The 15,851-nt window shown below is 37.7% G+C and overlaps 3 protein-coding genes across 5 annotated transcripts in view; all 3 read left to right on the forward strand.

Moving 5' to 3' along the window:
• The first annotated feature begins 282 nt into the window (after positions 1-282).
• Positions 283-15,851, forward strand: part of LOC122411264 (organic cation transporter protein-like) — a 522,699-nt gene continuing 507,130 nt past the window's right edge. For all 3 annotated transcript variants that reach the window (XM_043419956.1, XM_043419955.1, XM_043419954.1), the window contains exons 1-3: positions 283-377; positions 11,689-12,017; positions 12,097-12,200. In XM_043419956.1, the coding sequence (XP_043275891.1) occupies positions 11,709-12,017; positions 12,097-12,200 (413 nt within the window). In that variant the 5' untranslated portion in view covers positions 283-377; positions 11,689-11,708. The remainder of the gene's footprint in view (positions 378-11,688; positions 12,018-12,096; positions 12,201-15,851) is intronic.
• Positions 419-2,158, forward strand: LOC122411377 (putative uncharacterized protein DDB_G0291812). The gene has a single exon (XM_043420124.1). It carries the CDS (start codon positions 419-421, stop codon positions 2,156-2,158), a length of 1,740 nt encoding a protein of 579 aa, XP_043276059.1.
• LOC122411378 (sentrin-specific protease 1-like) lies at positions 6,516-7,871 on the forward strand. Its single transcript, XM_043420125.1, has one exon. The coding sequence runs from the start codon at positions 6,516-6,518 to the stop codon at positions 7,869-7,871; it is 1,356 nt and encodes a 451-aa protein (XP_043276060.1).

Genomic DNA, 15,851 nt, shown 5'->3' on the forward strand with positions numbered 1-15,851 from the left:
AATTCAATTAATTAAATTCATTAAAAATTATTAAAACCGACCAAGTTTCATCATAATTAATTCTGCGAAAATTATTTTCTTTTTGTGTGGAGAAAAATACCGGAAATAAAATTTTACATGCGATTAAAATAAAGCGGAAAAACTCGATTTCAAATAAAAAGCCTTTATTTTTGTAATTTGGTTTAAAACAATTAAAAATTGAATAAAACATTTGTCATTTCAATCTAATTTCATTTTACTTTTGTTTTTCCTTCATGCCCGCTCTTCTTTATTATAGAATTGCTCGAATCCAGGCGTGACGGTGTGCACAAGCACGAACGTACCGTTACAACTATTGGCGCCCGAACAGGCACGGGCATTGCGTAGGAAAAACAAGGGTTAGTAAATTCAGTAAATGAAAATTATTCGAAATCTCAAAATGGCTGATAATAAAGAACAAATTGATAGCGCCACTGGCGATTCGGGATTTCAAAATCCAGAGCATGAAATTCAATCAAACGATTTCACGACCACGTTGCCTCCACCCGGTGCGGGGGACTTTTTCAATGAATCTAGAGCTAACTTTGGGGAAGATTTTGAAAATAAAATTGATGAGAATAAAGAAGAAAGATTAGAGGAATTCGGCACGCCGAAATCCGATCGGGTTAAAATTAACACTGTAACAGTAAACAATGATTTGCTAATTAATCTAATTGAGTCAATACAAGAAATGAAGTCTCAAATACAAAGCATGGCGAACGAGGTCGCGAAAAATAACCAGGCGACAATTGAATTGAGAGCCGAATTTTCGGAAAAACTAACGGTCATGCAGGCTAAAATAGCTTCGGATGTTCATAAAATATACGAGCCAATAAAACGTCATGTGACGGGCCTTACAAAAATCGTGCAAGATAACGAGGCCAAAAGTGCCGTTGTAGAGGTAAACGTAGCCCAAATCCAACTCGACGTGAGTGCAATTAAAAAAAGGGTCGAAAATCTGGAAAATACGGACAAATTACACAGTCCAAATACAGAAAGCACCCGGATCCATCCACGATTGACAGACATTCCGGAAGAACAAGAAGAAGATGAAGAGTCGGATGATGAAGAGCAGGAGCATCAACAAAAACAGACCTTCCGAAATGAGATGACGTCAACCAACAAAATAAAAATTAAAGCTCCTACTTTTGACGGGTCAAGCAATAAACGGCCAATAAAATTCATAAAAGAATTTCGGCATTATTGCGAGGTGACGAACCCAACGTTCACCGAAATGAAGTACTTACTCAGCCAATCGCTTGAGAAAGCCGCCAAGGAATGGTGGGTACTGGTCGAAGACCAAGTTAACAGTTTTGAAGACGTGGAAAAACGATTTATTAATCGATTTTGGGGTCATGACGTACAGCGTAAAGTGCGTAAAGACCTGGAATTCGGGAAATACCCCGAAAAACCAGGCAAATTAACAAAAGTCGAGTATGCTACTCGCACGTTTGGAGCGGCTCGAGATTTGATTCCGCCTCCAAGCGATCCGGATATTGTGGCTTCTCTATCGCAGCACTTTACCGAGGAGATTAGAGCCACCATTATAAGTCGTGGGTTCAAAACCCTCGAGCAGCTGATCGAGTTCCTGGAAAAACTCGATCAGAGCGGGCCGGTTAACACCGGGACGGACGAGCAGAAGACTCAAAGTCCGAAAAACCCGACTCACAATAACGATAAAAATGAGCAGCGTCCATTCAAAATGCCTCCGCAAAATAACTGGAACAACAATGGTTACCAGAACAACAATAACCGTGGAAATTCAAACTGGCAACAGAACAACCGCCAGAATTGGAATCAAAACAATGGAGGCTACCAAAATAATCGAGGATACCAGAACAACGGTTGGAACAACCAACAAAATCGGGGCTATAATCCTAATTACAACCAGCGTCCGAACAACGGAAATTTCAATCGAAATGCTCAAAATGGAGGACAAAACGGAAACAATCGCCCAAACAACAGTCCTCAGCCAAATCAGAATCAAAATTGGGGATCGTCGAACCAAAATCGGGGACCACCTCAAAACAACGGGGGATATCGGCCACCTCCGAATAATAATGCGCAGCAACCACCGATTCAAACGATAGAGGCGCAAATAGAACCTCAACCCTCTACCTCGAAAGCGGGAAACGGGTAGTCGTTGTACCCGCGATAAATAAAAACAATAAGCAAGAAAACTAAAGTGGCGATCTAATGCGAGGTACAACGAAAAACCGAAATAAAATTAACAAAAATAGAATTTACCCGCACGATGCAGTAAAAATGGACCTCAGTCGCGATAAACAAATTCCAATAAATACAATTTTCACTGATACTAGAGAGTATTTGATGGGAGAGGAAATCAACGGTGAAGCAGTCCCGATAATTGAATGTCCAGAAATTTATGCAAAAATTGAAGGCATTCAGGTGACAGCTCTCGTTGACTCCGGATCGAAAGTGACTACGATTTCTGAAGAATTTTATCTTGAAAATAGAGAAATTTTGAAAAATTGTCCACTTTTGCCTGTGACGGGAGTCACGGTAAAAGGTGTCATTAAAGGCAAAATGACAAAAATCAAATATCAAATTATGGCTGTAACTGAAATTGGTAAAATCAAAACATTTATTAAATTCTTAATCGTGCCTGGCTTAATAAGAGATGTATTGTTGGGAGTAGATTCACTCCAACCATTAAAAAGTTTAATTGATCTGGGAGAGATGAGTCTCCAGGTAAAATATAATGATGTAACTGAGATCATTCCCACAGTGGGATCATTTGAAAAAGAAAAATTGATTGAAAAAGAAATTAAAAAAAAAATTGGGGAAAATTTAGAAACAGTTTTGATTGAAAAAGAAGAAGTAATTGATAATGATGAAGTTGAAGTTAGAAATGGAGAAAATGAAGTTAATGTTTTGGGAGGAATTAAAAAAATTGAAAAAGTTATTGAAGTGGAAGAAAGTGTTATTGAAGTGGGAGAAAAAGTTATTGAAGAAGTTATGGATGAAAATAATATTATTGATGAGGAAGTTGAAAATGAACAAGTAGAAATAGAAGTAATTGAAGTTGAAGTTAAAGTAATAGAAGAAAATGTGGTTGAAAATGCTGTTATTGAAGAAGCAAAAGAAGTAGAAAAGAATGTTATTAACTGGGGGGCAATCAAAACTGTTCAAATCAAAGAAAAAATTGAAGATTCAGAGAGTGAATCAAATCGAGAAATTCAAAAAAGAGTGAAAATTATTAAGCCAATGCCAAAATTAAAAATAATTGAAATTATTAGTGAGAAAAATGTTCAGCCAATTCAAAATTTGATTTTTAATGATAAAAATGATTATCAAATTACAATCGAAGAAATTAATGAAATCGTAGATCAAACCGGACTCCCTGAAAACCAAAAAGAAATTCACAAACAGGTGCTTTGGAATAGACGGAACGTCTTTCGCAAAGACACTGGTAGAATTTCTGTTTATGAGCATCAATTGAATATTACATCGGAAAAACCGATAGTAGCTCATGCGTACGAGGTACCATTAATGCATCGTGAAAAAGTTGATAAAGAGATCGAGAAATTATTAAATTATGGCATTATTCAGAGATCCAGTAGTCCATGGATCAATCCGATTATCCCAGTTATCAAAAAAGACGGTTCAGTTAGATTATGTCTTGATGCGAGAAAATTGAATCAAGTTATGGAGGACGATCATGAATCAGTTCCGAATATCGAAGAAGTTTTTCAAAAATGTCATTCCGCGAAAGTAATGACAACACTCGATTTAACTAACAGTTTTTGGCAAATACCATTTACGAAAAATCATGCAGAAGAGACAATTCCTCTTTTAAAATTATTGAGAAAAGAAACTAAATGGCACTGGAATGAAATGGAGAGAAAATTGCTTTTCAGAGAGTAAAGGATTTATTTGTTAACGACGTATTACTTAGACATCCAGATCCGAAAAAGGAGTACATTTTGCAAACCGATGCAAGCAATTATGCTTTGGGGGGCACTCTGGCTCAAAAAGATGAAAATGGAGATTTAGGGGTAATAATGTTTGCTAGCAGAACTCTTAAAGGGCCAGAGCTAGCTTACACAACAACAGAAAAAGAATTACTAGCAATCGTTTGGTCTCTAAAAAAATTGAGAACGTATTTATTGGGAGCTAAAATTCGAGTCATAACCGATCATCAAGCTATAACTTTCTTGAAAAATAGTCAATTGCTGAGTGAAAGATTAACGAGATGGATCTTAGCTATCCAGGATTACAACATCAATTTTGAATATTGTTCCGGAGCTAGAAACGTTGTTGCAGACGTTTTGAGTCGTTTAAATCCACCTGATACGGGGGGCAGAAAAGGCAGGGAATTAATTATTAATACAATGCTAGCTACAAAACCATCAAGAGAATTAGAATCCATGATCAAAAACATTGCAGATTGGCAAACGAGAGATAACAAAATTCGGGAAATTAAAGAAAGGGTTGAAAATGAAGAAAACGATAAATTTCAAATAAAAAATAACATTTTATTCAAGACAATCAATCCAAATTCTTGTAAAGTCGTAATTCCAAAAGAGATTTTCCAGCGCTTAGTATCTGAAACACACGAAATGTACGGTCATATTGGGGCTAAAAAAGTCTGGAAAATTATTAGCGAAGATTTTACTTACCCAAGAATGTACCATTCAGTCAGACAAATTCTCTCTTGTTGTGACTCTTGTCAAAGGAACAAAGTTCCGAATCAGCATTCGTATGCCGCACAGCAAAATATCATTCCAGAAGGACCTGGAGATATCGTGTCAATCGATTTTTTCGGTCCTTTGCCTGCCTCTCAGGGCGGAATGAAACATATTCTCGTAACTATCGATGCCTTTTCCAAATTTGCAAGTGAGGGTATTCAACCAGTTTTCTCGTCAATCAGACATCCTCAGGGGAATATCGTGGAAAGAGTAAATCGCGAAATCGGTAGATTCTTTAGAACATTCTTAACAGACAAACACACCGATTGGGTAAAATGGGTCAAAGTAATAGAAGACTGTATGAACGAAACTTATCACGAGACAACAGAAATGACTCCACTTGAAATTCAGAAAAACGAAAAACCTCAAAGAATCTGGAAAAATTGGTTAAAGATCGAAAGAAACGAAAATTTAGATGAACAGGAAATCGATGCAAAATTAATGCTTGCAAGAGACCGAATACAGAGAAAAGGCCGAAAGAGAGCCGAAAAATTTTATCAAAAACATAAATTGGTTCAATTCCAAGTTGATGATTTAGTTCTCGCAAAAGCCTGTAACGTGAGCGATCCGATCAATAAAAAAATGGCAAAATTTTTCTCAATTTACGAGGGGCCATATAGAATCAAAAAACAGATAGCAGCCGCAACTTTTATTTTAGAAAATCCAGAAAATGGTATCGAAAGGGGGATGTATCATGCGGCAAACTTAAAAAGATACAAAAATGAAGTCGAAAACGACAACAACAATCAGGATTTGGAAGATTAATGAAAACGAATAAACTACCTTTTATTTACGAAAAAATAACAAACCAATTCAATAAAAAGTAAAAATTTTCACTATCAAATAATAATTAGTTCAATAGAATCGAAATTACGATTATCTCTTACATTGCTATTTTGAGCTCAAATCGCTATCAATTTTATAGAAAACACGAAAATCACAAGAAAAAAATTATAAAAGCGAAAACGAAAGAAAAAATTTAATGATGAATCAAAAATCTTATTTTCTGTCAAAATTTGCCTAAAAGACATTTGCAGTGGCCGAAAAACATTTTTTTTTATAAGTTAAGAAACTCCGCTTTCGAAGCCAAGAAAATGAATCAATGAGATTGTGAAAAATAACTAAAGGATTTTGTTCAAATTACTCCTAATAGTTTGGGAATAGTATAAAACATTTAATGATATCAGTTATTTAATTTGGGAAAAAGATTTTCTAAGAGAAAAATCGAAAAAACAATAAAAATAATCATAATGACAAAATTCACTTTGTTGCACAAATTTTACGAGAAAACAATAAGAAGGAATCAGTCCCATAAGGAGAATCCAAAAAGTCTATTAAAAGTTTCAAAAGTCAAAAATCTGACAGAAAAGCATCTTATTTTTACATTTATTTACTGAAAATATGCATAATTATGCTCAAAACATTCAATTCTATCAAAAGAAACATTTATTTAATCAAAAATATCGCTCAAAACAATAAAAAAATGAAAATTATTTCATCGGGCCAAAATATCACTAAATGTAGTTCCTGTGTCCGCCACTGTCGCTGGTGTCGACTAACGATCCCCGTATTTACATGCGAGTCTACCCATTTAGGGAAAAATTGCATACCCCTTTCAAAAAAATTCGAACGAAGCGTCTTTTCGAGCGGGAGCGATTTTTTTGGACGAAAAAAGGTCAAAATAAAGGAGAAAAGGTAATAATGTCCCATAAAAAGTAATTAAAAACGTTTAATTAAATAATTAGAGCCGATTTGAACAAAAATTATACCCTTTAATAGCGAAATATGGATGCGTCGACGCAAACAATGAATGCCAATGCCAAAGTGCATTTTGGCATGCAAACGGGCGAAATTGGCTTCTGGGAACAATCAGAGCAGTTTGAATCGATGATAAAGGAGGTAGAGCGATCCCAGAACAAACGAAATACCCTGAAAAAGAAAAAAAATGCGAAACAATCGACGGGGACTCAGACTGCGCCTCCCAAGAATAAGGGAACGCAAGTTTTTATGTGGCGTCTGATTCCGGCTGATATTCCCGAGAACCGGAGGTCAAATCGCGAGAGAATGGAGGAGTTTTTGCAGAAATGCAAAAATTTCGATAAAGTTTTCGAGGAGATGCGTACTCCGGAAATATTATCTCCAATCCCAGACGTCGCAGAGGAAAATTTCAAATTGCCGATGCCCACGGAGGAGTGGACACGAAGAAAAAGGGAGGACGAGAAACAAGAACGAGAGAGATATAGAAAAGAAATCGAGAAAAATGGGAAGCAATGGACAGATTGGAAGATAGGAGAGTTTCATTGGGAATACGAGGGAAAGGAAAACGAAAGGCTAAACGATAATGAAGACAAAAAACGAAGAAGGAAAAGGGAAGATGACAGCATTAAGAAGGAAGAAAACCTCAAGAAAATTAAGAGAGAAGCAAACAATAGAAAAAACGAAAACATCGAGCTAAAGGAAAAAGGAACGAACATCAAGAAAGAAGAAGTGAACGTAGAAACAAGGCAGACGGAGAACATAGAGTTAAAGAAGGAGGATTCAAACAAGAACAAAAGCAGCGAGGGAAATAAGAATCAGAAAATTAATGAGGAGGACCTGAAGACTTTGGACGGAAAAAAGTGGCTGAACGACGAGGTTATCAACAGATATTTTGAGCTTATCTTAAAAAAAAATCAAAAAACGTTCGCCTTCGGTACTTTTTTCTTCTCAAGACTGATATCAGGGGGATTTTCGGCAGTCCAACGCTGGACGAAAAAATTTAATATTTTCGATTTCGACCTCGTTCTGATTCCGTTGCATTTGGGAGCACATTGGTGCCTTGCAACCATTGATCTTAAAACTAAAAAAATTCAATATTTTGATAGTTTGATGGGCAAAAATCGAGAGTACGCCACGATCATTTTTGAATATTTAATAATGGAGGCAGCCAATAAAAAACAGAGCTCGTTCGACCCAAAGCAGTGGTCAATTGTAATAAAAAGGGACATCCCGAAACAACTTAATAATTTTGATTGTGGGGTTTTTGTTTGCTCTTTTGCCGAGTATGAGGCTTCAGGGCGTGAAATCGATTTCTGTCAAAAAGACATGGCAGCCAAACGTCAAAAAATAATAAGATCCTTAATCGAAGGAAAATTAGAATAAGGATTTCGAACAGTTTTTTTTTTCTTCTTTTTCGCTATAAGGCGAAATTAAATGACAAATTGTTAAGTGGATCAAATTGTTTATTTTTGTTACAACAAATACAAAGTTGATCATTGTTATTGTTATTTTTATGATGAATAGAACAAAATATTGTTTTTAAAAGAAAAAGAAAATCATTGTTATTGTTAAAACAAACAAAAACATTGTTAAAATCAAACAAACAAATGAATAAACATTGCTGTTACTAATTTTGTTACACATGAATTTCCGGTGTTTTTCTTTCTTTGAGTTACCTGAAAATAAAAAAGGGCTATTATTATTTTTATAAATAAGCGATAAAAATGAAACGTAAAAAGCGATACTTACCTGCGATTTTCACCCAAATCTGAAAACCTGAAAATAAGAAAAATTATTATAAAAAAAAAAAAAAAAAAATCAAGAAGAGAGCGATACTTACCTGAAGTCTTTACCTAAACAGAATAAAATGAAAAAGAGACAAATTATACTTACCTCGCTACCTGAAAAAACAAAAAATTCGAAAAATGCTAAATGAAGAGGGCAGTACTTGTAAAAAGTAGTAGAGATAGAAAAATGTAATTTCCCTTTCCCCCAAACCACCAACTCGACTCATCATGGGCCACCAGAGGGCAGCACCACCGAGCGAGGAGTGGGGGAAGTCGGAGCGGTATAAAAGCAGCCGAGCGGAGCAGCGATCCTTCAGTCCACATCGAGACGAGCTACGAGCAACACCTCGAGTCGAACCTTCTACCAGCTCACACCCAATTGCCAAAACCATCTCAAAATGAGAATCGAACAAGTCATTCCGGGAGTTCCAACACCTTCTCCATGGCCAGCGACTTGGGAGGGCGTTCATGACGTCAAGATCTTGGAATTTCTTAATCCAACCAACTTTTCGTATACAACTCCTTCAAAATTTGAAGAGCTGCGTATTTTCGAAGAAAAATTATTCATCGAACTCACAAACGGACGACACGATCAAAGGGTGTCTCTAAAAACAGATCGAATGTACGCTGTTATAAATGGTGACCGTGCCTGTCGTGGGAGATTGACCAACGTCGAGGATGAAGAAGCTACCTTGATGCTCATTGACCGAGGGATGACGCTCATGCATCCGATTGATGAACTTTATAATTTACCACATCAATATGCCAGCGTGCCACCTTTCTGTACAAAGACATACATCACCAACATTAAACCGTACATTGGGGATCGATGGGATATGGTTTGCAGCCTTCACTATCAACGAAAGCTAGTCAATCAAAGGGCAAAAGTCAACATCCTCAGAGATCATTCAACCCTAGATGGACATGAGGTCGATCTTTTTATCACCCCACACTACGTCAACCTGCGGGAAAGCCTCATTCAACGTGGATACGCTACAGAAGGCGAATATGCATTTTCGCTTCGAGATGACATCAAATGTGCAACACCAGAAGAAATACAAAGACTGGTAAATGGAGAGCAACGGCAGGAACCTTTCGATCTAATCGAGGCTGAGCTGAGGCAATTAGAACATCTGCAATTTATGGACTTGGAGGAAGAGCAGGAAAGAGAGTTCGATTTTTGGAGCGACTAATCACCATCGAGAACTCCGCTGAAAATCAACATCGCTGTCATCTAGAGCCAAGCTGAAAAACAATCAAGATCATCGAGCCTGCAAAACTGTAAATCATCATCATCATCTTCAAGATATCATCGCCCTGTCCTCCCACTATCCCAAATCATATTTCATTTTTTATTATTTTCTGTTGAGAACAAAAATCAAATTAGAGTCTCAAAATTTCTTTTTGTTCTGGGGGGCGTTGAAGCGAAACACCGACTCGAGAACTTTATTTCAACGACATGGCACGCGCGAGTGTTTACACCGGCGGCCATGTTGAAAAACTGTCACTTCGCGAAGCGGCGCTCGGGAAGCGAGGCGCTCAGCGCTGCCAACTCAATTTCATTTCAACAAAATTCCCTAGATTCTCTTAACTCTTGTTTTTATTGAATAACGATAAAATAATATTATTCTTGTTCCAAAAATTAATGCGGATCATTAGAGAAACACATTTTGAACAATTTGGTGAAAATTTCAGATTAAAATTATTTAAAAATTTAAGAAAACTTTTCTTTGAGAGATCGAGCGTGCACAGTGCGCATGCGCGATGACCTACATTTAACAGGCACGTGCAAGAACGTGACTTTCGGCAAATTAGTGAATAAAATCAAATAAAAATAATCTTGTGAACAAAATCAATAGAAAACAAAATCAAATAATAGAAGAAGACTTAAAAGGGATAAAAATCGATCCAAAATTCATTTTATTAAATTCTATTGAATTCTTGCACATGCGCAGTGTGACTACAGCTCGGCCATCGGGACCCACGCTGGGGAGTTAGCGCACCAATCAGAGAATTTAGAGTGGGAGTCCCTGGTTCGAGATTAAGTCGCGCAGCGAATTAGAGTAAGGGACAAAGTCCAAGTGAATTATTATTATTATTTCCTTTGTTTCGACGAGTATAAAAACCCGAGCACAGAAGCTCCGGTAGCCAGTCTCGTCTCGAATCTCGCCACGCTAGACTCGCTTACGCAATAACGCTCTCTGAACTAACAAAGAGCCAGTTTCGTCTCGAATCTTGTAGAGCTTGACTCGCACTCGCAAATATCAAACGCCAGTCTTGCCTCAGGATCTCGCCACGTAAACTCGCCATAATAGAAGCGAGAATAAAGAAATATAAAAATTTTTGGCTCATTACATAACAGCTCTAAAAACAAAGAGCAAAATAACATCGCTAAAACACCACTCAGAACTCAAAAATAACACCTTTCCTCTCTCACGCTAAGAGGGCCGGGTTCATTCGATTGAACTCAAGATTCTTAGGTGAGATTTTCCGATCTATCCAGGAGGGCCGGGACAGTTCGATTCCGTTCTGTCTCAAGATCTCTGGGTAGATTCTTTTCCATCAACGAGTCATTGTTTTCTGAGTGGTGATTCAACTAATCAATTAATTCATTTTCAATAAAATCTGAGTATTTTCTTTATTCTCAAAACGAGACAATTTCGAGTCAATTATTAAATTGAGCTAACAAAATTATTCAAAACAAAATTACCCAGTAAAAATCATTAATTTGAATTATATCGAGTCAAAAGAGTGAGATCAACAAGAAAAATCCACTCGAACAATTAATTTGTATTGTATAGAGTCAAGAAGTGAGTTCATAAAATTAAAAGCTCAATAATTATTTCATCGATCAAACAAGCGTTGGCGAGATAATAGTTATTACAATTTCGAAAAATTAGATTATTGTGAACTTTCAATAAATATCAAGTATTGTCAAGAAAAATACCGGAAACAAAATTTTTATGCAAAACAGAATTCATTTATTTTTGTAATTTGATCCGTGAATATTCAAAATTCAATAAATAATTTGTTATTTTCAATTTAATTTCATCGCACTTTTGTTTTTCTTTCATGCCCGCTCTTCTTTATCATAGAATTGCTCGAATCCACGCGTGACGGTGTGCACTAGCACAAACGTACCGTTACAATATTCAAAGTCAAAGAATATAGCTGCAAAATACTTCTTTATTTATCGTCATATGACTATTTTTGACTGAGATACAGCTTTTCAAAAATTGAGAAAAATTGATGGAAATTTCTTGTTCCTTTAATTGTATCCAGTAGTGTATATTTAAACACTTTGCTCTCCTTGCGTAATTTTTTTCTTCCCACACCAGTACCAGATCCTTACGCAACAATAACAATTTCTCTGATGCACGAAGTTTTAGATGCTAATGTAAGTTTTTTTTTAGACGAAGAGCATGAGATAAATATGCCTCCCGAAAAGAACGATATACCACATTCGTGCGATGAGGCTGTCGATGCAATTCAGGGAGCAATTGGTGCCTTAGGCAGATGGCAAATTATTATCTGTCTCGCAATTTCTTTAATCAAGTTTCCTGTTGCTTGGCACCAGTTGATGATAGTATTTGCTGCACCAGTTGGACAAAGATACAATTGCACGAGTCCTGGTAGGACGTTAGCGGAAGATCAATGCATCATAATCATCAATGGCACTACCACTGATTGTACACAATGGCAATTCGATACTAGTATTTTTTCAGAAACCATGATATCGCAGGTAAATGAACTGTCACGTAAATAATATATTCAATAACTTCGAATGTCAATAAAATCATCGTTTGTTTATTCCATTACAGTGGAATTTGGTATGCAACCGATCTCACTTTGCCAATATTCAGCAATCTATTTTGATGTTTGGTATACTGTTGGGGAACGTAATCTTTGGGATTTTGGCCGACAGGTAAGTTATTGATAGGAAAGATTATACCGACAAAGTATGGCCTAATAGAATAAATTTGAATCCTGGGGCACCTAGCATCATCTGGAAACTGTTGATAGAATCCATTAGAATCTTGCCACCCCCGTTGAATATCAAACTTGAGTTGATTAAGCAGTTAATGAAATCTTCGAACAAAGAGGGAGATTATTCAATTTATTTATGATGGTATTTTATGGTATTTTCGATGGGGTAAAAATCAGAAAAACGTTGAGACATGAAATATTTGTCATCACAATGATCAACTCACTCAGAAAGAGAGCGAGAGAGAGCCCTATGGCGCAGTTTCAAACAAGTCGTTGAGAACTTCTTAGGCAGTAACTAAAGCTCCAATTACGGAAAAATCGTCAGAGGAATGGTTATTAACTACGATAAACAACGTTGCTTGATTCTCGAATTGCACTTCCTTCATTTCCACTTGGATGCATTTCTTAAAAACTGTAATACCGATAGTAAAGAACAGGGAGAACGTTTTCATTAAACCCTCAAAGAAATGGAAATACGATATCAGGTACATTAGGATGTTAATATGATGGTAGATTTCTGTTGGATATTGAACTGGTATAGAGTTTCAAAGATTTTTTAACATTTTATTATTTCCACTGCATATATTCTATTTCAACGAATGACATGAGTGGCTTGTGATAAGTGAAATGGAAAACGAATGCTTTCATGTGAATTCTATCAACATATAGTCAAAAGACAGCGTCGATCATAGTTTTCGATCAGTTGTCGACTCAGTTCGACTGCTGGGCAATTTGAAATTAAATTCACGTTGAAATTCCCACTCAAAATCATTGAAATTTTATGGTAATCTTTTTTGAGAATCTGTGATACTTCTAAAAAATTCTCGTGGATAGATTTGATTATACTTTTTATCAATTAGAGAAATGTAGATCTGTTCAGGAATTAGCGAGGTTTCGGTGCCGGCGAGCGTTCTCGGGATCGAGTGCTCGCCCCACCGCGAGCGTCGCTAGCTCGCGGGCTCGGGAATTTGGGAAACGTGAGACAATGGGCTTTTCGCGCTCTAGTTCTTACGCTCTCGCGGGAGGTCAGCACGTGTCCAGTAACACGCAATTCGGGTGCGATCGACGAGACGTGTGGCGCATGCCCACGGCGCGTCTTCATCGATCTCCATATTGATTTCATCAGTCTTTGATCCGGTTGTACAGCGTGCTGACGTGCTCCGGGTGGGGATCAAATGTTGGAATGACTAAAATTTCGAACAGCTAAAATCTCGAGTTTATAAACTTCGAATGGTAATATGGAGACAGATAGATTCGACTAACGCTTTGAATGCCGAAAATGAATAAAGCAGAAACTGCAAGGTTCGAAGAACGTTTACATCGAAAATAGAAAGTACCCAGAAAGAAATTCGTGCAGTCCAAAAAAGAGCATCTGCACGGTGACGGCACGGTGACTATGCGGCACTGCACGCGTGCCGTTACATACGCGTTATGTCTGTCTGAACATGACTGATTTCTAACACCACGGCGTAACGGCACGGCGTGCTTATACCGTGCTCTTACGTGCTGCATTCGCATACACTTCAGAAGCGGCACAGAAACAGCGAACAAGCGTCACATGAGGCGAGCATAGATGTTGCCGAGACTGCACAGTGCCGACACGGTGTGTACACTCTGTGGCGTCGAAAGCTGCAGCGCTGAGCCTAATCGGTGCTGTTACCGCCCATCATCTAATGCAATGCAACGCTTCGCTGTCTGCAGGGTCGTTGAACGGTTGAAATTATTTTTCAAGTCTCCATACTCCATACGAGTCAAATGATAAAATTTCTAAATTGATCTATTCGATTATAATTTCATTATACAGTATCAATTTTTCATTTATTGATTGCAAAAAAAAATTTTTTTATTTCAATGCTATGTAAAAAATTTTTTTTCGGTTGGTTGATCAAACTTTTCAAGAACTGATAGATAATTCACCAATTTCTTCGAATGAATGGGGCATCGGAATGCCGTAACCAACGACAGAAATAGTGCCGGACAGCTCTGTCGCTTAAGGATATTTGGTACAGGCTTACAATGTTGCCATGCTAAACCATGCTAAGAACATAACAAATTTCAAAATGATTAGAATTTTATAATTGGTGGACATATTCTACAGGGTGTCCCATTTTAATCTTACACCTGACTTTTCTCGGAAAATATTGCTCGGATCAAATATTGTGTGGAACAAAACTTTTAGGGGTTGAAGTTTGATAAAAATTGGTTTGTGGATCCAAAATTCAAAATGACGGCGTTAGAATGGCCGACATGTTTTTTTCGAATGGAAACATAACTTTTTTTCTTCACCAAAAAATTTTTCAGCGCAAAACCAACAACTTTTGTTGGAAAAATTTTTTGATTAAGTTGATATTTTTTAAGTGAGAACATCATTTTCAACTATTTTAGAGGTATCCAGGATGCACCGCGAAGAGATCTTTAACGTACCAAGTGCAAGTGCGTTTGCGTGTGCGTCTGCATATGCGTGCATACGTGGAGGTGCATGTGTGTGTGTTTTTTATTTTCATTTTATTTTTCAACTTTTTTTAAAAAGAGGGGCATACAATGCCTTTATGTCCATAGGTACGAGCTCACAAGGATTAGGTCTCTGCGGTTCGTCACTACCGCAGTATTTTCGGACTCCAAACCCTCCTTGTGAGTGTACTCTGATCCCTCCCTAGAGATGTTCAAAGATCCCTCCATTCCTGTTTAAACATGCCTGAACTCTTCTCTCAAAACCATCAACTGTGCGTAGGAGAACATCTCTCGGGATCGCACGGCAGACAGCTCTTATCCGCTTTTTCATGTTCTCTCGTGTTGTTGGAGCTTGACGGTAGACAGCGTCTTTTAAGTACCCCCACAAAAAGAAATCAGGAGACGTAAGATCTGGTGACCTTGGTGGCCAATCTACAGGACCGTCTCGACCAATCCACCGTTGACCAAATGTTGTATCCAGATGATTTCGAACAACATGAGCCCAGTGAGCGGGTGCACCGTCTTGCTGAAACCACATCTGTTGACGTGTTTCCAAATCCAGATCTTCTAGCAAAAGAGGCAGTTCATTTTGTAGAAAATCAAGGTAACGGACAGAGTTCACATTTCCCTCGAAAAAATGGGGACCTATTAATTGCTTGTTCACAATACCACACCATACGTTCAAACTCCATCGATGCTGGTGATCGATCTGTCTCAACCAATGTGGATTCTGATCAGACCAATACCGAAAGTTCCATCGGTTCACTTGACCACGGTTGTTGAAAGTGGATTCATCACTGAACATAACGTATCGAAAAAAGTCCCTGGATCGCTCGATTTGTCTCAACGCCCACCGACAAAACGCCACCCTTCGCAACGGATCTGGATTAGGAGTGTCTTGGTGGAATTGTAGTCGGTACGGGTGAAGTTTCGCACCTCTCAATACACGGTGCACTGTCGATTTGGGAAACCCCAGTCGTTCCGAGTTCGCTTTGGCACTCAAATGAGGATCAATTGCTATCATGGCTAAAATAGCCATGTTTCGGGCTTCATGCAATCCACCAAAATTATTGACGTTTGGGAAATGTCGACGGCGGCGGATCATCCGACCTGCCCTCGCTCGCTGCTCAAGGGTTCG

This window comes from Venturia canescens, chromosome 5 (genome assembly GCF_019457755.1).
Source record: "Venturia canescens isolate UGA chromosome 5, ASM1945775v1, whole genome shotgun sequence".
In the NCBI taxonomy this organism is placed as follows: domain Eukaryota; kingdom Metazoa; phylum Arthropoda; class Insecta; order Hymenoptera; family Ichneumonidae; genus Venturia; species Venturia canescens.

Excerpts from the sequence above, each read along its gene's own strand:
- LOC122411377 (XM_043420124.1), top strand. The coding sequence starts at position 419 with ATGGCTGATAATAAAGAACAAATTGATAGCGCCACTGGCGATTCGGGA.
- LOC122411378 (XM_043420125.1), top strand. The coding sequence starts at position 6,516 with ATGGATGCGTCGACGCAAACAATGAATGCCAATGCCAAAGTGCATTTT.